This window comes from Cyrtonyx montezumae, unplaced genomic scaffold (assembly GCF_038088225.1).
Source record: "Cyrtonyx montezumae isolate F1298 unplaced genomic scaffold, pur_monq_1.0 scaffold_25, whole genome shotgun sequence".
Taxonomy (NCBI): domain Eukaryota; kingdom Metazoa; phylum Chordata; class Aves; order Galliformes; family Odontophoridae; genus Cyrtonyx; species Cyrtonyx montezumae.
The window spans coordinates 14,364,873-14,391,950 of NW_027071992.1; the positions used below are offsets into that span (position 1 = coordinate 14,364,873).

The 27,078-nt window shown below is 43.1% G+C and overlaps 1 protein-coding gene across 1 annotated transcript in view; it reads left to right on the forward strand.

Annotated features, from left to right (window-relative positions):
• The window catches only part of PDZD2 (PDZ domain containing 2), a 187,238-nt gene that overhangs the window by 141,497 nt on the left and 18,663 nt on the right, over positions 1 to 27,078 (forward strand). Inside the window, exons 6-17 of the mRNA XM_065740008.1 lie at positions 137 to 304; positions 10,897 to 11,008; positions 12,850 to 12,998; positions 13,482 to 13,601; positions 15,992 to 16,106; positions 17,708 to 17,781; positions 17,938 to 18,163; positions 19,236 to 19,353; positions 21,458 to 21,590; positions 24,477 to 24,558; positions 25,481 to 25,584; positions 26,320 to 26,476. Of these exons, the coding sequence (XP_065596080.1) occupies positions 137 to 304; positions 10,897 to 11,008; positions 12,850 to 12,998; positions 13,482 to 13,601; positions 15,992 to 16,106; positions 17,708 to 17,781; positions 17,938 to 18,163; positions 19,236 to 19,353; positions 21,458 to 21,590; positions 24,477 to 24,558; positions 25,481 to 25,584; positions 26,320 to 26,476 (1,558 nt within the window). The remainder of the gene's footprint in view (positions 1 to 136; positions 305 to 10,896; positions 11,009 to 12,849; positions 12,999 to 13,481; positions 13,602 to 15,991; positions 16,107 to 17,707; positions 17,782 to 17,937; positions 18,164 to 19,235; positions 19,354 to 21,457; positions 21,591 to 24,476; positions 24,559 to 25,480; positions 25,585 to 26,319; positions 26,477 to 27,078) is intronic.

Sequence of the window (27,078 nt, forward strand, 5' to 3'; positions counted from 1 at the left end):
CTGCTGTCAGTAACTGGACTATTACAGTTTAAGCACATGGAAACACGTAAGGAGGGAGGATTGTTGGGGAGTTCCATGGGGCAGGTGGCTCTGGTGGATTCATGTGATGTAACATGTTCTGTTGTCTCTCGGGTAGGAATCTGCAGAAGGGGATTTTCTGAAGTACCCATCTACCAGTTTGCCTGACTTGCTTAGCACTTGCTCAGTCCAAGACTCTGTCTCTTGTACTGACAATAAAGAAAATGAAGAGCCCGAAGAAGAAGATGTGAAGGGAGAGAATGTGTCTCCTGAAACACTGGTCGCTGTAAGTGTGGCTTTGGTGACAATTTCACCCTCTCCTTTGATGCTTGCTTGCATCTGTCTTGTTCTCCTCCAGCCTGGTGCGGATGGGACGGGGCCATCAAACCCAGCCCTCTTTGCACAGAAGGTGGTTGGAAGCAGGGTAATCACCTACTACAGCACCTGCCCTCTTTTCTGTGCTGTAGCAAAGCAGTGGCATGGGCAGCAGGAGCTCTCATGTCCACCAAGCCATGTTGCAGTCATGATCTTTCCTTTCCTCCTGTCTGCTAGGTGGTTTTCTGCCCTTCCCAATGCTTTTGTTGGAACCAATGCGACGTTTCTTGCTGTGCTTATGTGGCAACATGCTCTCTTCTCCTTTTGTAACAAAACTTCTTTAACAGCCTATTGTCCAATTCTTCAAGGTTTTGTTTACTCTGCTGATACCAATGGATGCTTTTTGAGTGGAGGAATCTGAATTTCTGGCTGTGAACTGTAACTGAAGGTCTATTGAGTAAATGCTGTCAGTTGATAATCTTACCCGCATTCCCTTCAGGGCTGCATTAAGCAGAGATTAAGTGGATTATTGTTATTTATTTGTAATGTAGCAGCTCTCTGAAGCTTCATCAGTGTCCTAGGCCTCTGTTGTATTGTATAAATGCAAAATAAAATGATGTTCTCAACTCTAAAGAGCTTACAGGCTGTTTTCAGGCATGCAAAAGTATGTGGATTCAGTTGAAGCTTTTCTCTTTGTGAATTTTCTTTTCTCCCTCCCACCCCCTCTCTGCAGCAATTGTAATAAATCTCTGATATCTTTGGGTGGTTCAGATGCGATATCTAGCTTGGTGATTTCATTGTGTATTCTTACACTTCTACAGCTTCATGCTACGATCTGCCTGATGCTGGTGTGTTCCCTTCATACCTGCATGTTATCTCTGCTTTGAGTCTATGTTTATAGTCCCCACTTTCAAGCATCTCTTTAGCATGACAGCTTTTGTTTTATCATTGATGATGTCTGCACAGCCTTCCATTCAGATTGCTGTTCTACAGGAAGAAAGGGAAAAGCAAATAAATCAGGGACGCTTAGTGCTGATGATATGGTAGTGTTTGTATGCAAACCTAAGTGGACATCTCAGCATTCTTTTGGCTTTGATAATTCTCTTCTGTGTGTTGTGTTTCAAGATCTGGTAGTTTTTCAAGAACCTATGGCTCAGCAAAGATTTAACCTAAAAATCAATTTTGTCAAAAGTTATATAGCTTCAGGTTGCAGTTCCCTGGTATTCCAGCAAATCTTTCTCCACACACTACCAATGCCACTTCATATGCTTATGAGTTTCCGTGCAAGATTCTTTGTGTTTTTTGTCAATATGTCATTGGATATTTCCTTTCCCAACTAACGTAACTCTAGGAGAAGCTTGAGGTAGCTGAGGTACGCTCTGCTGTGAGGACCCAGCTGGACAAGCCCAGTGTAGCCCTTCAGCCTGTACTTGATTTTTGTGTCCTGCCCTAAAATCTGTGTTGAAGCTGCTGGCAGTGTCTTTTGAGCTTTGGTTTGCCTGCCTGGCATTGCACCCTCTGATGGCGATAGCTCATAGCTTTTGTAATGCATCACTGAGGGGTGGAGGGAAAATCGTGGAAATCTGAGTACAGTTAATGTGTTGGAAGAACGGCAGAAAGATTTTTTCTTTTTTTTCCTTCTGCTTCTGTTCTTTATTTATTTTTATTGGAGGGGATATAATTCTGAGAGACGTATGCATACTGAGTTACTGGTGGCTCTCAGGACCTCTTATTTTTTTGTTTTGCCACACATGAAAATTTTTCTCTTCTAATCCAGAATGTGGGTGCCTTGGCATTCCCTGTGTAAGTGCTGTGTCAGCCTCAGGAGCACAGGCAGAGCTCTGCAGCTCAGCGTGGGCAGGCCACGCAGCACAGACCCCTGAGCTCTCCCTGCAGTTTGATCCATCATCCTCACATGGCCAGCCAGGATGGCTAGAGTGGGCTGTGCGAATCCTGAGTGCCACTGGGCAGGACGTGGAAAGGTAAAGGTATGGGAAAGATGAGCTCACACATGGTTTATCTCTGTCTGGCAAGGTGGGGAGAATTTTTCACAGCAGGGCTTTGAGGCTGGTTTGAAGGTCAGCATGAGCATGAAGTGTCATATGATTTGAAACAAAAAGCAAGCAAACCCAGAAGCATACCTGTATGGTTATTCATAGCATATGTGTAAGTATATATCTCTGTGTGTGTATGTATTTATATATATATGCACTTAATTGCAAAACTGTTTAGGAAATTACTGTTCTTTCCTGCTCCCACTCCATTGATGATAATCACATGTGTTTGCTTTCTCTCACATGTTCCATGTATTGGTACTGTATGTCACTGTTGCTGATAGTTAAAGCAGGAACTAGGCTAGACCATTTTTTATCAGTATGGATGTAATGATTTATTTTAGTGTTCCAGAGGTGTTGGTACTGAGGTCTGGGCCATGTCCCTGAGCCTAAGGTCTCGGTTTTAGCATCAGACCTCTTAGATTTGGAGCCACTTCTCAGTCCAGCTCTGCACAGGAGTTGTATTTGTCTCCACTGGCTTCTCACCTCTGACAAGAGGTCAGTGAGTTTTCTTGTTTGCTATGCAGGGTTTTGCACACACTGAAAGAGATGCTGGCAGATGCTAGGTGGCCAACTAACAAAATTAATTCAGAAACATTTATTGTCAGCTGATGTTTCGTTGTTGCTAGGAGGCATTACTTTTGGAGTGACCTACTTATATTTCTGATGAACTCACTGCTAGTGCAGCAGCACCTGGCTGTTTGTAAGCTGACCCAGACTCAGCATATGGGCTCAGATGGATGAATTTTACCTCTGGGAGCTCTGCAGAGCCTGCCTGAGAGTTGAAGACCACCGTGCAGCTGCCGCACTCGTGGTGAGGTTTCCAGTGAAATTGTGTTTGAATTTAAAGGGGCATTGCCAAGCAGAAAATGGAATTGCTTGCAACTGAGGTACAAATTCTAACCTTCTTCCATGTCAATAGTCGGGATCAGGCTCTGAGCAGCAGCATGGTCTAAGTTGTCTCTGCTTTGAGAGGGTGGCTGGACCAAGGTCTCCCAGAAGTCCCTTGCAACCTGACTTACATGATTCCATGAAAATTGAGAAGGGAAAGAGGTCTCCTTTATAGGTGCTGGATCCTTGGCATTCTTCATATCAGCAGCTTCTCCAAAACCCTAAGTTCTATTCCATCGTGTTCAACAGGGAAATATAATCTCAGCTATTCAACTGTGCTAGGGCACAGCAGAAGAATGTTGTGACATTTGGAAACTGTAATCTAAGAGAAATACTGCCTGTAAGGCTTAACAAAAGTCTGTTTGTTGTATTTTATTAATTAAAAATGTCATAGGAGAGTTTAGTTTGAGCTCTGTTTTTACAGTCTGTTTAATTTGAAATATCCCTTAAAGTTGTAGCTTTAATAAAAATTGTGCTGCCAGATAGAAAAATGATTGCATTAATATCCTTAACGTGCATTTCTTTCAGAGGTAGTTTGGCCAAAATGTTTCTGAACTTTAGATATGAAATACTGGGCCACAGAGTCAAGTTGTATTACGTTGTCCTGAATCACTTTAGGGATTTTAAACTCTTCCCTTAAATCCTTATTTTGCCTTGTGCAATTGACGCTGTTATTTTAAAATGTCATTATTTATGCCCATGTGAAATAGGATGATAGGGTAATATTTGCCTCTGACTTTTTTTTTTTTATTTATTCTAATTCATTTTTCTTAGCACTTCTGTCGCTGGAAATTGCATCTATTTGTCACTGTACTGCTGGATGGCAGAGCAACATGGGAAATTAGCCCTAAACAGAAAGCAGGTCTGCCAAGAATTTGCCAAGTGTCTGATGAATCTGGGACGTTTTGGGTCCCTTGGCAGAGGCATGTGCCATTCTTAGCTGCTTTGAAAGTTCTTAGCCTTTGTTTGTGGTGGTGCTGTATTGTTCGATATGTGATGATCTGTGTATTTTCATTCTGAAGTGTTCTACTTCAGCAAACAGCTTCATGTTAATGGGCTGAATGAGAAATTCCAAGAAGTTATTAATTACAAGCAGAGAGGACTGCCTTGGGAGGGCTGGATCTGCAGAAGTTGGAGGCAGGGAGGAAGGCTGGGGACTGATCCTCTGGGCTTCACAAAATCTTACGCTCCTTGTAATGTGTGTGGCTGGGACTCACTAAGCAGGTAACAGAGACCAAATGTCTGTGATTAAAGGTTTATTGCAGAAGCTGCAGGAAGTTCCTTACTTCTGTCAAAATTCACTTACGTTTTTGTTTTGTTACATTTTTTTTCCTGTGTGGTTTTTGTTTTGTTTTGTTTTCCTGTGTGGTTTTTGTTTTTTGTTTTTTTGCAAGGTATGCATGCAGAAGTGCATTTGTTTACCCACCCTGCTTGTTTTTATTTTTCATCTGACCTAAGACTGGTTGGTTATGTTCTCTTCCGAGCCATTCTGTCTTACTAAGGAATCCATGTGTAATTACCTCTAGCCATGCAAGCATAATAAGGAGGATAACAATGCCGTAAGTTTAAAAACACTCACGGGGTCAAAAGTTCTTCTGGAAACACTGGGAGAGAATTTCAGAGAAAGCATTAACATTGAAAAGAAACAGGAAGCATAACTCAACAATTAAGTGTGTGCAGAGTGTGGGGAGGGACGCTCGTTATGGAGAGGACTCAAGTGTTACCTCCCATTAGGGCACTGATTCCTCGGATGGGTTTGATGAGACATGACTCATCCTCGAACAGGATAGTATGGCTGGAGAAGGGAGAAGCAGCTTTTGCTGTCAGAAATCTGCTTAGCACGGATATGCATTGCCCAGGGTGCATGAAGATGAAGGGTGGCCCTTGTCCTGGAGACAGGCCTGCCCTGTTGTAGATACTGCATTTGCCAAGGGCCTGGCAGCACTGTACCCATCCAGGTACAACCTTGTCCAGCATGTCCCTGTGGTGCTGAGCCTGTGCAGTGCCTTTCACTCATGCTGTGGCTTAACAGGTGCACTAGGTCTTGCAGTGACTGCAGAGTACTGGATAAACAGCAAGTTGTTAGAGAAAGTGTAGGTGGGAATTTGGGTAGGAGGATATGACAAAATATGTGGGGACCAGCCCTTGTTTGCCTGATGTGGTTGTTCCACATGAGTATTAATAGGCACTCCAAAGGGTACACGGGATCACTGCACTGTAGGAGTTGGAAGGGATCTGTAGAAATTACCTAGTCCAACCCCTGCTGAAGTAGGTTCCCTATAGCAGATTGCACAGGTACATATCCACATGGGTTCCTGTTGATGCACTGTACAAGCTTATGAGCTATCTCCTGGTGCCGGGGCTGGATGGAAGATAACCTTTTGGCTTGCATAAATATCAGTGTAGACAATGCACAGAGTGGTAATTCTTCCTCTTCCACATGACGAGTTTGAGAGCCAAGTCAGCAAAGTGATCGAAATGTAAGTTTATCTACAGTACAGGTTCCGCATGCTCTTTGTTTTTGTGAATGAGGGCTTTTCCCATAAAGCAACAGATAGAGTACAGCCTGTCTCTCCTTGGGCTGTTTGGATAGCTGCCCGGTTTTGAAGGAGATGAACTGCCTTTAGCAAGCTAAAAATATCCCCATCGTGGCACTGGGACAAGTAGATGCTGTCACAGCCGTGCAGTGCACATACATTAACAGAAAGATGATAAAGGCTTGAGGATTTGAGAGTTAGCGCGAATGTCGTATCATCGCATCTGCAGCTTGTTTAATCTGCGAATTACTGAGCACATACACAGCCCAGGCTCAACTGAGTTCTGTTAAAACATATTCTAGATGCACTGTGTCCAAATAAATGTAGCCTGTATAAGATATGAGGCTTCAGTCCTTGATTCGGGTATAGAAGATGCTTAATGCTTATGTATTCCGTATCTTCTCATGTACTAATGGTGGTATAAACAGAGCTGAAATCCGGAATTCCCCATCAGCTGTGCCATGGGAATGCTCTCTGCAGCTGTGGGTTGATTTTGATGTAAGGGAGGTCTCACATCATTCTCAGGAGTGTTATTTATTTTCAGGATTGTTTATGGCTTGCTTTGTCCCTCACTGCAAGAAAAAAGGTTGTCATTAAAACAACAAAAAAAGCAGTAGAGTGCTGTTTGCTGTGATTGATTTGTGCAGGGACACGAGCTGAGCGTTTATTAAAGAAAATAACAGAGGAGCAGGACCAGCTTTCACACAGCTTGAGTTCCATGTTTTTCTGTTTACCAGAACCAATCTTCAGGGACTTCATTGCAGCACATAGAGACATCTCGTGGGCATGGAACATACTGCACGCAGTCCTGTCATCCTCACTGATGTGTGGTGGGGAAAAAGGGTAAAGCTGAAAAAAGAAAGCAGCAGTGATCCGTTTCTGCACCATTTCAGAAATGTATGCATTTGATTTCCTTCGGCTTAGATGATGTTTGTTGTGAAAATTGTAGTATATTGCAGAACAACGTTAATCTGGTCCAGAAAGGATTAGGAACTATTTAGCTGGGAGCATCTTAGTGTTTTCAAGGCATGTGCTGTCTGTGATATCTGCTTCTTGGAAAACTCAGTCCCATTAGCTATTTCCTGCATTTCTTTTAAAAGTTTGTCTTTTCAAAACGTTGTTATTGGATTTAGCAACCATTTGGGAATCTGAAACTGAAAATCTCCTTTGCTTAACTGCAGCCCTAGCCATAAGTATGATGTAGCACCAGGGAGCCTGTAGAGCCAGCATGGTTGGGATCCATACACATCAGGAAGCTGCCTGCATCCTCTGGGCACAGTCAGCATGTTGTTCTGGTATCAAACTCAATGGAGTAGGAGTTGGGATGTCTTGTACAAAACTGAGCACTCTGGAAGATAAAAGCAGCTCAGCTCTGCTGTGGTGTAGTTCCATTCTGTTTGCTGAGGGTGCACAGGCAGATGTTGCTGCTGGCTTTGTGTTGGTGAGGGCCAGCTTGGTGTTCGACAACTTTATGGACTGTGTGAAGTGTAATACAAATAGCTGCTGGAGTTCTGCACTGTCTGAAGCTGACAGTCATGCCCTCTCTAGCATTTGCTGCATTACAGCAAAATCTTAGGCTGTTAAATTTTGAGCGCAGGGATTTGTTAGTGATTGGCCAGGCATTCTTAGAGACCACTTTAAAGGCTTTTGTTTTGTTTATTTATCATTTCCACCAATTCAGAAAATAGGGCAGCTCCAGAATGATTATCACGCTTCCTGATCTCTTCGCAGCACACTGAGCAGCGTTTTACAGCAGTTGCTTTGCCATTAGGTAACGGTGGCCACAGTTCCCACCCCCTTCCCTGGGCTGGAGGAAGCCCAGGCTGTGCCTGCTGGTACCAGCACAGTCCCTATCAAGAATGCTGTAAGCAGCCCAAATCTGAGTCTGTGCAGTCTCTGATGAAACCTGACTTGGCACTGAGTGAGAAACAGGGGTTCCAGGTTCTTCTGAGGTTAAAAACTGTAAATAATGCTGACACGGAGGTTTTGCTCCCCCTCTTGTCCTCCATCCCTGGCTCTGTTGTGTATCTGCATTCATGCTGTGCCAGTACAGGTTGGCTATGTCATTTAGAAGACTTTGCTCCAGAAGCAATGAAATCTGGATTTAATTATTCCACATGAGCCTCATTGTCCAGCTGAGTTAATTCCTCCTCTGGCTGGGTCTGGAGCATAGGAGGGTGCTCATGTGCTGCAGCCCAGAGTGTGGTGGGTCCTGACTCATTCTGGTCCTTCCAGGCTGTGTGCATGCTGCAAAACCAGAGCGATGCTGACCAGGATTAGAAAATCTACATCCTCTGCATTGTTCTCAGCGTTAATTCTAGTAAATTACAGCGCTGCTCTTTTGTCATTTATATGGGAGATGGATTCAATTAAATGGAAAAAAGAGCTAATTTAGAAGGGAAGGTACTTTGCTTTTCGTGCAAGGTGAAGGGGCTTGTGATAGGCCTGTCTGCCTTCCAGACAGCTCATTGAAGGCTTAAAGCATGCTGTGTATCACAGAGCAATAAATAACGGCACAGATAGCTGTAGCAACTAGAGTTATAACAGGTCTTCAAGAGTAAAGCTCCACCATTTTTGTAAAGGCTTTAGGGTACCCACTGGTCTTATGGGACTGACAGGACTTTCTGCAGGAGCCAGATGAAGCCAGGTGTGCAGCAAGTGCTTTGCAGCCTTCTCAGATAAGGCTAGTAGTGCTGGTGGGGAAGCCAGCAGCTGAGGAGCCCAGCAACAGCAGCAGCGAAGCTGTTTGCTTATTAAATTGTGTCATCCCACATGTGCTGCCTTGTTTCTGTAAATCAGAGACGATTGCCAAGCAGTTTGCGGTTAAACAATGCAGACTCTCATAATCCTGCTCCTCATCTTGCCTCATTAAGGGCCTGGTCACACTGGAGATTGCACAAGTGAGGGCTCTGGGGGCAGTTGTTGGTCCTGGTTCAGTGCCAGCACCATGTGTTCGTGATGGCACTGTTTCCTTTGAAATCAATTGAGATGTCACCATCACTTGATCCCGGAGTTACTTAATGAACTGGAAAGATGGGCTCTATTTTTAGATCTCCCTCAAATTACACGTGCTAAAGCTCCCCTTGTCCTCAGCGCTGAGACAGCATCAGGCAGGATTTATGGGTTTCTTTTAATAAGAGGTGTGCAGAACTGAAATAGAAAGCTCCATTTCCTTGAGAGGGAGGCAAATTATAATGGCATGGCAGTACCTTGAGACAGTAGGGCAGTACACTCACGTGTGGCCAGGAGGATAAAGTGGAGCCAGGCTTTTCTTGTCTCATTTATATCATGACCAAAGACTACAGACACACAGCTGCTGGGAGCTCACAGAAGCATTGCAAACCAACCCAGAGCTCATCTAGTAGATACAAGGAGTGTGCTGAGTTGCTCCTGAGACCAGAAATGCTCAGGACAGGAATTGGCCATACCAGTGATGATATGAGTCTGTCTTTTGTTTGCTGCTGATTAGCCTAGTTTTTTCCCCATACTCTGAGTTGAAGGAAGCTCTCTGGGAGTTGTGTGTTCTCATTGGGTATAAGTGCCCACGTCCATGCAAGCTGAAGGAACAAACAAGCTCTGTGACTCCAACACCAGTCTAGATTGTACCCAGATCCAGGAAAGTTAGGTTGGGTCCATCCATGTCTATTAGGGTGATTAAACTCTATGTCCTGGCTTGGTGGCTCCAGAGCTGCAGTTTTGCAGCATGAAGGCAGTTCTGAAAGAGAAGCAGGAAAACACCATGGTGGATTTCATGACTGGGGAGGCAAAGGAGGAGCATCATAAGACCAACCAGGATGAAGCTGACTTCATAGGGATGGGCAAAGTCTGGGTGGTGGGTTTGCTCCTGAAAACTCATGGGTTTGCTCATGTGCTTTTCCATTAAATGTACACACTGCAGTTGTCTGCACACAAGGTCCATCTCCCACAGGCAGTCAGGCTAGCAGAGCTGCTGAGGCAGGCAGCATTGTGTGAGCAGAGTAGAGGCAAAATGCCACTTCTCTTAAGTGTTCTGTCTTGTTTTTGTCTGTGGTTTGAGTTTCTTGGATTTCATTTGTTTATTTTTACATTTTTTTCTGGAGTGAATGCCTTACCAGGATGTCCAGTTGTGTTCTGGTTGTATCAGTGTCATTGTTTTCTTCTTTACATGAATTCTGTTACATGAAACTTGTAAGCTACAAACCATTCGGTACCAGAAGTGGATTCTGAAGCTGTTGCTGCAATGCCTCGAAAAATCAACGAGAAATAGATGGCATATACAAACTGTGTATAGTTGGTGATATTGAAGGGAGAGGGATAAAACCCAAAGGCAGATAGCAGTTCCCATTCCAGCATTATCTGCCAATTTTATCTTTTTCCTAAAATGTTTACCCTTTGCAAGGTAATGATGAGGTATAGACTCTGCCAAAGATAAGCTTGGGTTTTCTTGGTTTTGGGAGAAGAGGGATGGAGCAATGGGAGGTAGGATCTGAGGAAAATCATGCTATTTCTGAGCATTAATAATGGAAGTAAAAAATATTTCAACAATATGAATATTTGGTGATTTGGGAGGATTCTTTATAAACTGATTTGCAGCAGTTAATATAATACATTGAACATAGAATGTGACTGCTAAGTGTCCTTGCCGTGCGCCGTCTAAAATCACACAGAAAATGTGTGGTGGGTAATGGGGTGAAAATGTAGAGGAACTGGTGTGTGCGCAATTAAAGTGATCATCTCTTTAAGGATGTGATGGTTCTGGAAGTTTACTGAGCTGAAGAAATTCCAACAAAAGCTACACTAAAAGGTTGTTAAAGTACGTGGAAGTCCCTGAATGAGTAGGTGCTGTGAAGGCACTGGAGTGGTACCCTGTGGAGGCTGCCTGCCCACACCAAGCTGTAGGCATACCTATTGGTAAAAATGCTCCCTAGTTTCCAAAGGTATTGCTGGCAATTACTTGTAGGTACTGGCTCAATCCACTGACATCTTTGTGAAAAATTGAGATGATGTGCAGTGGAATTTTTTTTGTCTCTTAATAAAAAATGAGAGGGAGTTCTGTCAACATCACTGGTTCAAAAATAAATCAAATTTTCTTACTTTTTTAGGTGATGGAAACTGACAAGTCTCAAGACCCAGCTTCTGCAGAAATGTCCAAAGGAAACAACCAGAGTCCAGCTCCGGGAAGTGGCATACTGAAATACAGAAGTCGATCCCAAGGTAATGCGTGGTAGATAAAAGAAAGCAGTAGGAGAGATTTTATGTTGTGTATTTCTTTTAGCTCCCTACAAGTGAGGTAGGTTTTCTTTCCTTTGGACACTGCAGTAGTTTAATTTGGAAGGAAAATTCAAACTGCTAGATGTTCAGCCTTCTGAGTTGAACTGTTGCGTTCACAGAAAGATGAAACAAGAATTTGTAATACCCTTCTTTTTTTGGACTTCTCTTTCCCTCTTCTCTCCTTTTTTTTTTGTTTGTTTTGTTTTGTTTTATGTTTTTTTCCCCTTTTTAAATATCTGCATTCCATATCTATTTCCATACAGTTTGATTTAATGGGCTAGGGTGAAGGAAGTTCTTAGGGTGCCATCACCAAACACAGTCATTGTTCCTGCACTCCACATTTTTGCACTGTGCCCAAGTCTTAGTGCCTGTGTGCAGTGCTCAAGGAAATTTTCATCCCTTATACTCTATAAGGCACCCTCCCTTCAACGTTCACTCTCATTTCCATTTAGTCTGATGCATAGTCAATAGCATCCTCTGGGTAGCTGCCTTGCCTACAGTCCCTATGGCTGAGTGTTGGTGGCTCGCTGGGGTCCAGCCCAGAGCATCCCTCAGCCTTGGATGTGGCATGGGAAGGGAAACTGTGTTCAGAGACTGGGAACAAAACAGAAATGAAACCTCTTGAAGAATAGTGGAGTAGGTGACAAAGAAGGGGCAGTAGTTAGTGCCCAGAAGGCTTGGGAGTGAAAGAAATACCAAGACACTGAGTCTTGCCGAGGTAAGTGTCCTGGATATGTGTAGCAGAGGCATGTCTAGCAAGAAAAATAGCAGTAATTTTGCATCCTAAAGGAGAGAGTTGGTTAAATTCTGCCTAAGGATGCAGTGGTAAAACCCAGTGTGGAGTGAAGACAAGCTCTATGCTTGCTCCCTTCCTAGTGCTCGTGCAGCACCTTGGCCAGGAGGAGATGGCAGAAAACAGATTTGGAGCTCTTCTGGGCAAATTTACTGCAGATCTTCCTCAGCACATGGCTTTTGAGCTCAGTTTAAGAACAAGACAGTGAAGAGGAAAGGGAAACAGAGCTGTTGCAGCTTTAAGTTAGATCCATGTGAGTTTTGCTGGTCTTGAGTTTCTGTTTGTAAGACAGGATTTAATGGTGCTTCCCTATGTGGTGGGGAAATTGCAGAGATAAATGTTCAGGAAATGCTGGGACTGGGTCCCAGGAAAAATGAAAATGGGGGAGAGCTGGTTGAGGAGAAGGGAGCCTGGAGACTGACCACAGGATGTCCTACAGGACAAGTCATTCTGCTTCCAATGTAAACTGTATTTTTCTCCTATTAATGACAGCTAGAATCATAGCCAGGAAGAAAGAAAATAGCATTTATTTGGCACATTTATCCTTTGCCCCTCCAGAAAAATTTCCCTCAAAGTGACATGACATCTCCAGAAATGAATACATTTACAGCGTCACATCTTTTATTTTAAATAAATGAATTAAACTTGAGAGCTTAGTACTCATGCAAGTGACACTGGGTGAGAAAAGCTGAATTTATTCTCTATTTCTGAGCTACTAGCTCAATTGTCTGTTCTTCCCTACTACCACAAGTGACAGCACTGAGGAGTTCAGCATCGCCGAAAGATGGTACAGAAGCTGTGACAGCAGAAGGCTTTCAGTTGAGTATGATCAAACCTAGCTTGTAAGTGTCTGGTTGGGTGCAGCAAAGCATTGTTTTAAGGCATTGCTAAGTTGAGGTTTGCAGGAGGTGATGATGGCATGCTGGCAAGAGGATGAAGCAGCTCTGAGACATTTGTAAGACATTCCTCTGTTTTTTCTCTCTGCTTTTAGGTGCTGGATCCCGCTTAGAATCTGTAGGAGAAGATGATGAGCTGATGGTGGAAAATGGTGAATCCAGCTATGAGATAGCAGTGAAGTACTCCCGGGGCGGAAGGAAGCACTCTCTGCCACAGCAGCTGGAGTCAGCAGGAGCTCGACAGGTGAGTGCAAAACCTGAGTATTAAGTGTGGCCAGAATGGGAAGTGTTGGCCACCTATGGAAAGCTTCCTTACAGGTCTTCATGCTGAGGTCAGGCCCTGAATTGGATGCTATTAGAAGCAGCTCCAGAGATCTGAGCACTTAAGAACATCCTACTCCCCTTAATTTTAATAATTTAACGATGTAGGCATTTTGTGTTTTGATTTATTTTTAGCAGATAGAACATTCAGTATATCATGAAGCTACCCTTTATCTTTTAATTTGAATAGTGACTGGTACATTACAGAATAATCCTTCTGTGTGAAATGGGAGAAAATTATGACAAAGTTCAATTTGATGGTAACAAGCTACGATTTCATCCTTTGAATGCTCATCTGAATTTATCTATTGAGATTCCCCCCCCTTTTCCCTGATTTTCCTGACGTGACATCCTGGTGCCTGTGCTACACAGTCAGCCATGTCCCTTGTTGTCTCATGTTTACCAGGAGTACCACATTGTGAAGAAGTCCACACGTTCCTTCAGTGCTGCCCAGGTGGAATCTCCATGGAGACTGACCCAGCCATCCATCATCTCTAACATTGTCCTGATGAAAGGGCAAGGCAAGGTGAGGATGTCTGCATGTGTCTGGTTTCTCATACGTTTCAGGAGGCATTGGTGAGGCATCTCTGGCCCCTAGCAGCTGCCATGGTACTGTTTTTTCACTCTGAGGTAGCGTGGTAGCAGTAACAAACCCCATTTTGAAATGTAAATGTTGAAGCTACACCTGGACAGTACAGAGCAAACAGTATTTGTGTCACACACTCACTGTGGAGTGGCTTTCATTTCTGATTTGGTGCATCTGGTCATTACTGAGATATCAAATATTAGAAGTGGTTCTATAAATATGCATGTGTATGTGAAGTTGGGGCAACAACAGAAGAGTACTTGTTTGCATGCATATTTATGGAGTAGTGCATTACATCTCTGTGGAGTCTGGACACATTCTAATAAAGGAAATCACTGTAAATCAGGTGTTAAACTTAAAAACAGGTTCCTGTTTGGTTGGTTGTCTGAGTGCACAGAATCCTGAGGGTCTCAGATTCCTTTTTTCTTTCCCCAGTAATGTGCACACTTCCTAGCTACCAGCTGGCTGAATGCTCAGGGAATAAAAGGGCATTATAGTCATTATATTGCTTTTCCTAACCCAGTCCATGCTCTCACTTAAATGTGCTAAAATTGTGCATTTTCCTTTCTGAAATGCTATTTAAATTCATCAGATGGATGTATTTTGGACTAAAAGGCCTTGTTTTGGCTTTAAACTCAAGTGAAAAACAAATTGTCTTTAGTGGTTTAAGTTTAGGAAGGAATTAGAAGCAGTGACTTCTCTGGCCAGGGTGATGCAGTTGCTACAACTTCCTGTTCTGGGACCATCATGTTTTCAATGAGATTTCCTAGCGCATGTTGGTGATTTTTCTCCTCCTTATTTTTTGACCCTATTTTTTGCATAAGAATTGTCTTATCTCTCCCTGTGCGTTAAGCCGTCTTCATCTGCCATGCTGTATGTAGCTCCAAGCTGGGAGCATGCAGTCTGTAGTCATCATGAGCCACCTCATGTTTCAGGTGTCTTCCATGTTTAGAACAATTAATTCTGTTAGAATAAGCACTGCTTATGATTTGTATGTATAAAAACACATCTGTGTTTTTAAACACATCTGTGTTTTTATGGGACATTGAATATATTTCCCTGCAGCATGTGGCCTCATTTTCTCACTCTTGGTGGATCTCTATATGGAGTATTTTTCTCCTGGGGAGCTGCAGCACTTCGAGGAAGTGGGCTGACTTGTGTACTGCTGCTTTTTGCAGCTGTATCTGTCCTGGCCAGCCCCATGCAGATGTGAAGAGAGCTGCAGTGTGTGTGTTAGGAGCCTCGTGCTTTCTGCAGGTTGCTTTGTGGTTGGTAATTGCACAGTAAGCATTTGCTTGAGTTTTTGCATATTTCAAGGTGGAGATAGGATGATTCCTTTCTGGAAATCAGGAGTGTGTTATCAAAGTACCAGTGGTATGTATTCATGGAGTTAAACAAGAGAGCTGTGTGCTGTACAGGTGACACTTGTGATCACAGTGTCAGTGCCTGCTCCTGCAGCATCTCTCAGCTGGACAGTGCTGCCCGTGGCCCTGATAATAGCTCTGGCCTCAGGTCACTGACTCAAGCAGCATCCCACCTCACTGTCCACCTGGTCAGTGACTTTTCTTTTTAGCGTGAAAGAGGCACATACAGCAGTGACAAGAGGAGAAATGTAAGGGGATGGATCAAGGAAGTGATTTGGCTGCGAAATAACTCAGCAGGAGGAGAAGATGTTTATTCTGCTGTACTCATCTGTTCCCTGATCATCTTTGCAAGACAGTGCTGTGACCAGCTAGGGCAGCATGGGGACAAGAGCTAACAGATGGAGCCCTGGGGAATGCATTGATCTAGATTTATTTAAATACAACGTGGTGCATATCTCCAGAGTAATTAAAAATGTACGTGTGCATGACAGCCCCCCTGTGCCAGCCCCTTTTCAGCTGCATTCCAGACATTATAGCACTGACCTCATGTCATGCTTTTCCACAAGGACATGCAGGACCTGTGACAGCAGGGAAACCTGTAGTTAATTCTGGGTACAGGTCTCAGAGGGGGGAATCTACTGCCTGTCAATTTAAGAGCAATTTAAAATCAGAGTAGGGTAACATAAATACATCAATCCAGGTGAAATAAATAAATAAATAAGCATAAATGCAAAATTGCATTTTTGACTCTTAGCTTAAGGTGCCTGCTGCTACTTTTTGTGTTGGTGTGTTGCAATTAGAATGACAGTAAATCAGGAGATGCAAGCACAGAGCAAGGTTGCAGTGCAGTTCATCAAAAGCTATTAGGTTTTCTTACATGTCTTCTTTGTGCGTTAGTGGCAGTCTTTCTTGGGTGGTAATAGAGTAAAGGTGCCAGTTTTGTGTCTTTTCCTCCCCTTGCTGTAGGGTCTCGGATTCAGCATTGTGGGAGGTCAGGATTCTGCTCGTGGACGCATGGGGATTTTTGTGAAGACTATATTCCCAAATGGTGCAGCGGCTGCTGATGGAAGGCTTAAGGAAGGTAAGGGAGAGAGAATCCAACTATATGTGAGGGACTATAGTTGGTTACTGTTTCAGTCCAGCTGAAAAATTCAAATACAGCTTTATTTAGGCACCTGGCACCAGCAAGAGGCTGTGGAGGATGTAACACACCCTGTTTGTCCATCCTGGGGAGGACTCATCACAGCAGTTGACTTGATTATGTTGCATTCTGTGATGGGAGAACTACAGCATGAATTTGGTTTTTTTTGCCACGTGACCCTTGTTTGCCCATGCCTTAAGCTCCAGTTCTTCAGATAACAGGGTCATTGGTAGCAGGGAAACATCTGGCTTAAAGATGCAGGTGTGAGAGGGGGAGATACAGAGTGGCATGCCTGGGAGAGGCTTTTCTGGGCCGCTATGTTTTAACGAGCCTTTCTGTTTGAATCCACAAATAAGAGTTATGGCCAGAAAAACATAATGTTTAGCAATAGAATTGCCTAGCTGGCCAGAGAAGCAGATATGTCCTGGTTTTCTTATTGTTTCTCAAGTCCTGATCTCAAGTGTATATTATATGTATAGCCTGTTCTGTGTGTTCCTGAGTGCTCCCATGCTAGTGAGAATCTTAGGTAGTTAAAAGTACACAGTGACCACAAATTTACAGTGATGGTCTGTAACTCTTCTGTAAAGGATGAGGATCCCCCATCCCCACAGGAAGCTGCTTCTGTGTTACCTCTCTGCTGGTATTACCATTCTCATCTTTACATGACATGTTTGAGGCTGCGTTGGGTGCCAGCTGTCCAACGCTCTGTTAGAGGGATGCTCATGCTTCTGCAACATAGGTTGTGCACTCGCTGTAGGAAGCTGCTGAGTAGCAGCTGTCTTAAAGATGCAGCAAGCTTTCACTGGATATGTGGAGCTCACAAGATCCAAAGAAAGCAGAGGAGGGGCAAACTTGTGTGGTGACATCACCCCGTCTAATTTTCAACAGATGGAAGTGGAATAGCGGAAATTGGGTCTGGTTCCTGCTCACTTTTCTATCCTCTTGAATAAAATGAAAGAGGTTCAGCACAGTGGGGTGTAAATAGTGTGACCCAGAACTGGAAGCTTGTAATAAGCGGATAGAAACACAATGGGAAGTGCTTGTTGAGGTGAGCAGTGTGTTTGCTATCACAGTGTGTGGGCTACTTACTTTTCCCTCCATAGGTGCCGAGTAAGAGGAGCACATTTGCTTTCTGTGCATGGATATAAGGCCACTTCTTTCTGTGCGGGTTTTGGAGTAATGTGTGGGAGTGTTTCACTTAGATTCTCATTTCTCTTATTGATGCTTATAAAAGAAGGGGGATTTTGTGGTTCCCTTGGACTTCATGTCATGAACATCTTATTTTCAGACTTCAGTGGAATTGAAGCGATTTCAGTTGATTTGTTAGTAGGAGAATACTATATTAAGGATCTCTTCTTGAAGAGCAGTTAACTTATAAAGCCATTAGGACAAGTAAAAATAAGCTGAGAACAGTAGGCGAGTTTTTACTGAGCAGTTAATTGGAGTCCTCGTAGTAGCAGATTGCCTTATGTATAAGGGGTTTTCTTATATCTCTGTAGTCTGTACATTGCTGACTTAGGTTTTTTGTATCTGATTACCAGGAGATGAAATCCTGGAAGTTAATGGAGAATCTCTACAAGGGTTGACCCATCAGGAGGCCATCCAGAGATTCAAGGTAACACAGGTGTAGCACAAGAGTGATTCATGCTCCTCTTTACTGGGTGCCTTTTAGCACCTTGACACTATTTTGCCTTCCACAAATTCAGTACACACAGTTTTGGTGGCAAACACTGGCTTATCGTGCCACCTTACTGGGGCTCTGTCTCTCCAGCAACTCAAGAAAGGCGTGGTGACCCTGACAGTGCGCACGCGGCTGCGCAGCCCCAGCCTCACACCCTGTGCCACTCCCACCCCGCTGAGCCGCTCCAGTTCACCCAGCTCCAGTGCCAGCGGTGGCACACCAGTGCCTGGCCCCGACGAGACAGATGGTTCCTTCTCCAGCCGCAAAGGCCCCGGCCCGAAGGACAGAATTGTCATGGATGTGACACTCAATAAAGGTAAGGGCGTGCTGGAATGAGCTGGGAGTACAAACGCTTGCTTTTTAGGGGAGATTTTTGGGAAAACACCAATTAATGTGTGTTATTTCCCATCACCTTGCCTTGTTGTTCTGTTCTTGAATCACACAATGATGGAAAAAAAAAAAAACATTTTCTGATCCCAAAACTGCTGAATAGTTCCCCATTGCACATGTTGCTGCTCCAGTCAGCAGGCTCCTACTGTCCATGCTGCTGGAAGAGGGAGAGGGCTGCAAGATACAAGGCAAAATGTGACTTTCCTCTTGTCAGCCTAGATGTTCATACCCTTTTGTAAAGCACAGCCCAGGGCAGGGCACATCTCTAAAGACTGATCAGAATGGCCCAGGTGAGGTGCTTGAGCTCCTGCTTCAGGATTGATCTCTTGAACAATAATTGCACAAGGAAAGCTTAGTGCATATGCCCTCAGTGGTGGGACAAGCATGCCTGCTTTAAAGGCTTGGACTGTGTTTTTAAAACACTTGGAGAAAACAAGTGTCCAGCAATTCCTACTTCAGTACCTAATGGATACAGTTACTGGGAGACAGCAGAGGGAAAGGTGTTCATGGGAGATCACTGATACAGAGAAACTTCCTCACCTTTCTTTGTGCCTCTTTGCTGAGGAATGCCATGCAGGAATTTAAGAAAAGAGAGCAGTGGAATTGGCAGCATCTTCTGCGCTCCTATTTTCTGAAGAAATTTTAAGTGAGATCTTTATTGGACTGCCAGTCCTTCTCCTTTGAGTCTAAGACCACGTCAGACCTTGTGTAGCACTTCCAGTCCCAGGCAGTTCCCAGGGCGTGCTGAACATTTACCAAGAGCAGAGACATTCCTTTCAGCACTGGATCTCAGAAACCAAGCAGGATCAGGTATTTCCAGCCCTGATTTCCATTGTTGGTCTTGGCTTCCTGGCTGGCTGAAGCTAAGGCCAGCCCTGAAACAATACATGAGTCTTGGTGTCAAATGGGATGTGGGAACAGAAAAACTTGTGTGTCCTATGTGAGTACAATGTGCAGGGAATAACAGCGCTTTCCTTTGTGCTTTTTGTTTTTCTCAGAGCCAGGGGTTGGACTCGGCATTGGTGCCTGTTGTCTCACGCTTGAAAACAGTTCACCAGGGATTTATATCCACAGCCTGGCCCCAGGATCAGTGGCTAAAATGGATGGCAGGTTAAGGTTAGTTAAAACAAAAACATGCTGGAGTGGTTTTACAGTAAAATCTATGGGAAGTTTCTTTTTACCTCTTGGTTGGTGTAGCTGGGAACAATTTGTACTGAAGTATTCACCAAAAGAAAACACGAAAATAAAGAAATTCCAAAGTGGTATTGAATACTCAAGAAATGTTCTGTGTGCTGTAGGCAGCATGGCCATTAAGATTTGGATTCTGTTTGTTGGGGTTTTTTTTAATTATCTATACAGAAAAGTGAGCATATTGGCACCCCTTGAGAAAGGGAGCAGCAAGGTGTGCAGCCTCCTGTCTTTTTCTCAGAGCTGCAGTCAGAGATCCTGCATTGGGTGGTAGATGTGCAGAGCCCATGTAAAACTCAGTCACCTGAAACTCTCTTGAGAAGAGCTGTGGGAGATGTTCTTACTTGGATGTGCCCCAAGCTGCAGCAGTGCTCTTCTGCCCTTACTGCCAGGAGATCCTGACAGGATCTCTGCTCCATGCCTGTCCTATGTACTCTGTTGTGCGATTTGGATGACTATAAGGAACTCCTGGAGAGAGAGGAAATCTCTCTCCTGGGAGCCTTGTTTTTACAAACCATTCAGGGAATTTTTCCACTTACTGTGTTGCTGCACAAAAGCTGTTGGGTGCCAGGAGCATGTCTGGGAGCTGAGGCTGTGCTGAAGACACACTTCAACTGTGTGGTCAGCACCACACTCGTGGCAGAAGAGCTGTGCAACAGCCTTGCTTTCATGATGGGCAGAGAGTTCTTCCTTGCTTCCCAGAAAAACTGTGATAGAGTGTTTTGGCTTATAGAGTGAGGAAAAGAAGATAATTTTATGGTTGCGTCCCTGCCAAAAACCCTTGAAATTTCCTACCATATAGAAATGCCTACAAGAGACAGTACTTTAATGCCAGCTTGCTTTCTTGTAAACCTCTTTGGAACAAGATTGCAGTGCTGATTGTCTGTGTGCAACAGCTGCATCATTATTAGGTTTAAATGATTGATTATATCCAGGCAAGCTTCCCAGTTTTCAAGCTTGTTTCTTTGAGACATTGCTCCTGTTGTCCCATCAGTGGTTTATGGCTCTATAAGCCAAAACCTACAGGATGGTTTTGATTTTGGAAAACCTCGTTAATCAGAGGCTGGCTTTACAGTATTGGAAAGGGTTTGAGCCCAGCTCTTCTGTGTCTGAACTCCCTCCGTCAATTATGAGCCCATGTAAGTGATTCCATTTTTTGTAGTTTCTAACGGGTGTTTAAAAGGTAGGCAAAGCAGAGGTATGATTACATAACTGCCTTTGCTTTCATAGCAGAGTACAGACTACTGAGGGCTGCCACATGCAATTGCCATGTTGAGTTTGGCATGTGGACTCGGTTTAAGCTCATTTCCACTGTCACTAGTAACCCAATATAAATCAGCGATAGTGGATTGTTTGAGTGTCTACTTAAAGCAAATGTTTTAGTAATTGTGGAGAGTGCTTTAATGATAGCCCTACTTGATGATCTTTTCTTTTGAATAGTTCCAGATGTCTGCACACCATGAGCGAGAGTTAAGAAAATAAAACAGCTTGTGCTTTCCTCCCAGGTTACTTTTTTGAAGGGGGGAGGGATTTTTGTTTGTTGGCTTAATGTGTTCTGTACGTTTATTTGAAGCAAATAGATTCTTATCTCTCTCAGTTTTTTCCTGGAGTCATTTCATAAACTCTAATCTACATCATGAATTTCTTATCAGTGTTTGTGTTAAGTAATTCAGTATGATGGGAAGGAACAGTCCATGTGAATCTAATCTTTCCTCTTCCGTACCTGACAAGTATCAGAGTGCAGAAGTGGAACTGAAATTTGCTTTCACCCTAGCCCAAACGTGGCCAGTTTTCTCTGCTGATTTAATAGGGTTTGTAGCACAAGCAGTAAGCGCAGAAGGGATCAGTGGGCCTGCCTTGCAAAGTCAACAGGACTTAAAGTGTTCACGTCACTGAGAGCTAGAGCGAGGCCGGCTTTTTTGCAAATCTTTTCCAGATACTTGTATCTTTGAAAAAGTTTGGCCGCCAGTCAGAAGCAGAAATGTTTTTGTAAAAGGCGGATGTGATTAACTGGCTTTATGTCTCCCCACAGTCGGGGTGATCAGATCCTGGAGGCAGATTCGGTCAGCCTGCGTCACGCGGCATTAAGCGAAGCCTACGCCATTCTGAGCGAATGTGGTCCTGGGCCGGTCAGCCTTATCATTAGTCGGCATCCCAACCCAAAGGTAGGGGGAAAACATGTTAGCTTGTATGTAATGTTTTCATCTGCTGCTGCAATTTGACTCTTGCTGGCAGGAAAGTGGCAAGTGGAGAGTGTTGGATTGTTCTTTCCATGACATGTGTTGTGCAAGAAGTCAGGCTAAAGGATTGTCGTGATGCCTTCCAGTTTTGTAAGTTGCAGTCATGCTAAACTGTCCCTGATGCTTTTCTCCTCCTCGCACAGTGATTGGATGCAGTTTTCCTGGAACCACTTGAGCTGAAGTGCTTCCATCCTTCTTCATATTTGTACCAATTGTCAGCCTAAATGTGGCACAAATCCACCTCCTCCTTAAAGTTATTTTGCAGTTAGTCCATTTGTGTGTCTGCGAGTGGAACATAATCTAGGGACATGAATATAATTATCAACAGATTGAATTGATTAATAGGGTAATAGAAATATTTCTTTCAAAAGAGTAAAGTCTGCCTGAACATCAAAGTTTTCCTTTGGGAATTAAAAAATGAGCATCTGGAATGTTCTGCTACTGTGAAATCTGTGCAGGGCAATTTGAAAATAAGCCTGTGTTTACTAAGTGAGTGATTATTTTCCATCAGTTTTTAAAAATTGATGATAGAAGATAAAGCCCTTTTAGCCAAACTGTAAGGAATAACAACTTCTTTTATTTCAGTATTTCAAAGAATTTCATGAATGTACGAAACCTTCCTGTTTAAACAGGACTGAAGCTGTAAAAATATTTGCGTTAGCATGTCCAGAGAGCTCTGACTTTTGAACTTGTAACTGCAAATGGAGGCCTTAATAAATCCACAGCTAAAAGAAGAAGGATTTCTTACTTTGTAATTAATGGTATATTTTCTACTAAATCAAATATACAAACAGTAGACAAATAGAGTCATACTGCCCGGAGTTTATGGCCATTGCCACGAGGCTTTGTGATGTTAAAGAGACCCTGGTTCTGCTAGTTAAAGGTAAGCAGCAAGGGATAAGATTTGTGCTTATATCCTAACAGTATTTCTAGGGAGTCTGTAAGCTGCTCTGAGCCAGCATGATGATTCTGTTTGATTGCATTATTAAGGCATATAGACTTTCTAGAGTCTGTAAGTGGCACGTAATAGGAACTCCATGGAGTGGAGCCTGCCCTTTTGTTCCTCCCTTCATCTCACTGTGGTGGAGGCTCAAAAGCTGATGAGTGGCCTAACCAGGTATCTGCTGAGATGAACTGAGTTAAGCTAATTGCTTGCCATTGCTCAGTAACAGAGGGAAACTATTAAGTGGATCCTCCTACAGTTTTTCATAAACGATATTTGAAATAACAACAAATCTTTTGCCAAGAATCTTTAAGTAAAGTTAGAAGTTGAGCTGGAGGGTCCCTGAAGCATTTCCACCACAGGCAGTTCAGAATCCACAATCCTCTGTAGTTGGATCTCTGAAGGAGTGTCCATATGGGGTCCTGTGTTTATCCCATATCACTGTTATCCTTTCTCTGACAGCACTGGGGGGGGTTCTGTGGAAGTCTTTGTTGTTGATCATTTGTTTTTTTCTCTTTTTGCTGTTTTATTATTTTTAATATACTTACTTATTAATTATAATACACCAACTGCGAGTGATAGTTAAGAATTTGCTTGTCCTGCTCCATAGAAGGAGCTTAATTCTCCTGAGATGTGGAGGATGCTAAAGAATCAAATTTGGCAGAGCTTGCAGAAGTGTGGATTTTTTGTTAGCTTTAAACAAATGCTGCCATCTGCTCAGCACCTGGCTTTGTTCTGCATCTTGTACCCAATGGTTTGTGTAAAGATCCTGAGGCACGTTCTCAAGGGTTCATTCTATGTTCTGTATGGACACCCTATGCCCCAGGATCCCAGAGACTTTTGGTTTGCTGCTAAGGTGATGCCACAATCTGAAAACAGATGTCTTTCTACAAAGGCTGTTGTTGTTCTAGACATTTTTATATTTGATCTCTCATTTTATGGCACAAGAGGTCCACAGTACATTTTGTTGCTGAATACGTTCACTTTGGTGTTTCAATGTACGTCCAAGAGAAACACCACAAAATTTTCTTTGTTCTTATTATTCCTAGTAAATGTGGTGTGTAAACTATGTTTAAACTGCTGAGTTTGCTTAGGAGTATTTCAAATCTTCTGGTTCAGAAAGATTTGAATTTCTCATCTCTCTTTATGCTGAATTTTAACTCGTGTAAAGCAATGTGTACAGAAATTGCTTCTGACAGAATTAACTTGCTTTCTGCTCTTAAATATATTCTCTTGCAGACTAGTCATTCCTGTTATAAAATTATATGGAATTTGCCAGTAATAATTAAGTGCATGGCAGTGATTCAGGAGAAAATTAGAAAATATGGTAAATCAGTATTTATTCCTAACCCACAAGAACATTTATTACTGACTGCAGATTTAGGTTTTCTTTTTTTAACAGCAAAGAGAAATCAAAATTAAAATTAAAACAGCAGCTAATATCTTAGGAAGTTTAGGTATAGAGTATCTTCTACTGCTGACGTATGTTTGTACAGAGTAGTTGTTTATATTAAAATAGTATTTTCTCAATAAATCAATATACAATATTTAATTAAGTTAAAATTATACTGTAATGGCTTTATTTGACTTCTTTATATCTGGCAAGGTTTTGTTTATTAGCGCAGTATGGTGTTTGGATATTGTCTTCATAAAATTGGCAGGTTTCTACCTCCTAATTTCTGAAGGATAGTAGGACGGATCAAGTCTGAGTCAGGGGATTGAGATTTAGGAGTTCTCAACTAGGTCTTCTTAATTCTGGCTTTAAAAGTAGCAGGTTGTAAGGGAATCAAGTCTGTAGTGGTAAGTGGTCAGACTTTCATATTCATTTATTTTACCCTGTTTGATCTCTGTCTCCCACTTGACACTAGGTTTCTGAGCAGGAGATGGATGAAGCAATTGCACGAACTACTCACCGAGAGAGTAAGGACACGGGCTCCTCTCATGTCTCAGGTAGAAGCCTGTTTCCTCCTAATTATTTATTCTGTTCCAGATGAGGGGATGTTTAAGGATATGCTCTTGGGTTCCTTGACACCATCAGTATTTTGAGGGCCCTCAAGCAGCTGACCAGTTATGAGGGCAGAATCACTCTGTCCACTGTCAAAATCTTAGCAAAGACATCCAGTTCAAGTGGATCAACTCTGTGGATCCTGTTGTTTACTTTGGGTTTCACAAGGCTGCCGTAGTCTGAAAGTAGAGTTGCTGACAGGCGGTTGGTGTGTCCTCTCATCGTGATCAGTTTGGAGAATGTCCCTGCACGGGACTCCACATGTACTCCATCCATGCAGAGGACAAAGCAACAGCAAAAAAGTGTTGGTGTATCTATTTAAGAAGCCCATGTATTGTGTACTGTGCTGTATGTTTCAATTCTTAGGATCATGTCAAAACATATTCTCAGGTGTTTGTTAGACTGTTTTTTGTTCGTTTGTTTTTAATTTAAAAGCTAGCACTTCCTAAAATGTTACAGATGAAAGAAAGCTCTTGGCAATGGCAGAATGACCATCAATGTGATTTTCAGATAGAAATGTTAGATTTGTGATTATATCCTTGTCAGCTAAGACCATTTTTGCAATAGATCTGCCAAGTGCTTGCAAATTTGTCTTCTGTGGTTGCTGGGGAGGGAGACCATCTCCTGCTCATCCTGTGCTCATAGCTCTGCCCTGGGCCTGGTGGGTGTAATGTGCTTTTGTGTTAATATTTCACCTGATCTGAGGGAGAGCCAGTGAAATGTTAAATAAATCTTGTTTTATGAAGGCAGTTCAGGTAATAAGAGGGATTAAGCACAGCTCCTGGCTCAGAGAGTGAATGAAGGCGATTGTTTGATATATGGGACGCAACTTTAATTTTTGATAACCAAGTAACCTGTGTTCAGCAGGCGCTGTGCAAAAAACCCCATCTCCTGGTGTGAAGACCAAACAAGGAGAGACCTCATCTCCCCTCAGCTGGACAATGAAACGCTTCCTGGAGCCAGCAAGCCGGGTAAAGGATCAGATACAAGCAGGCTGCTTCAAGTGCTGAAGCTGCGACTTGATCAGGGTGCTCAAAACCAAACCTCTGCGGCTCCTTGAGTGTTGCAGGGGCTCCATAGAAGTGTTAGTTTCTTATGCCACATGTTTAAATGCTAATGCTACCTCTGCACATTGCTGTTTACATGGTCATAACCTTCAGGAGTGATGTGCAGAGCATGGCACAGAAGGCTGTGGGTTCCCACCTCCTGTCACCTCAAAGGCATCCTGCTGACACAGGGACTAGTTAGCAGGAGGGACCCAAGCCTGTGTGCAGAAAGTTAAATGCTTTGTCTCCCTCTTTAGCCATTACCACGGAGAAATCTCTGTTGCTTTTTTTGGGGAAAATAAAGAAATCATACATCAGTGACCAGAAGTACAAACTGGGCCCTTCTGTAAGTGGAGAAGGTGTATAAGTGAATTACAGAAGAGAATAGTTTCAGCACTGGTTTGTATATTGAACGTCTGCAGATCAGTGAGATTTGGGATCTCTTTCATTATGCAGGCTGAAAAGGTATTTTTATGATGCATTTCAGCCACCAAAGTTTGACAGTTTGTCCTCAGTATCCTGGAAATTCCTTTATTTTTTGATTGGCCTTAAACTTCCTTTGATGATGGGGGTGAGGTAAGTTGAAATTGTGGTGCTTGCTCATAGGCAAGGGCTTGAAGGTGAGCTGTGATAGGTCACCAACCTCACTTTGTTCAGCAGGGATCCGTCAGCTCCGAGGCAGAGCTTTCCCAGTACTTCTCGCATGATGGTACAAGCCACATCCCATTCTCTGATGCTGTAACTGGCTCCTGTGATGAAGAGCAGCTCCGTCAGAAGAACAGAAGCAGCTTGCTGGATGACAGTTCTCTTCTTCCTGGTAACCTGAATAAGCCACGGAAATTTCAGATCATTTGGTTAATGAGGGAAGAGTCAGTGAGCACTAATTTGTTTTACAGAAGAGCTATGGTGATTCCTGTGCTGATAGGAGATGCCTGGCAGCATAGTACAAACCAGCGCTCGTCATATGAAATTCTGGAAGATGGAAAGGATTTACAGCAATGCAGATAAATGCCTGTTTCCATGGTAGTTTGTCTAAATTGCTGCTCTGAGAATGCCTTCATTTGATCAGTCCGGCCAAATCTGAATTGACAGTGCTGCAGGGATTTTTTTCAGATGGCTTACGAACATCTGATTGATTACATTTAAATGAAAGGGTTCTTTGCAACCTTAAATGTGCAACTTCAAGATGTCACGTGTAGCCGGGTGCAAACAATTAAATGTTCAAGTTGGCATTAGATTTTTTGCATATCCTTCTTTTCATAGTAACTGACTCAATCTTTCATTTTCTTACTGACATGCACCTGATTCCATACTCAAAGGATATTATACTTACTCTCCCTTTCCTGTGCTTGTCAACTCATTTTTTTGTCTTATACTTATTTTTCTCTAGAAATACATTATTTCATGCTAAAAAATCAT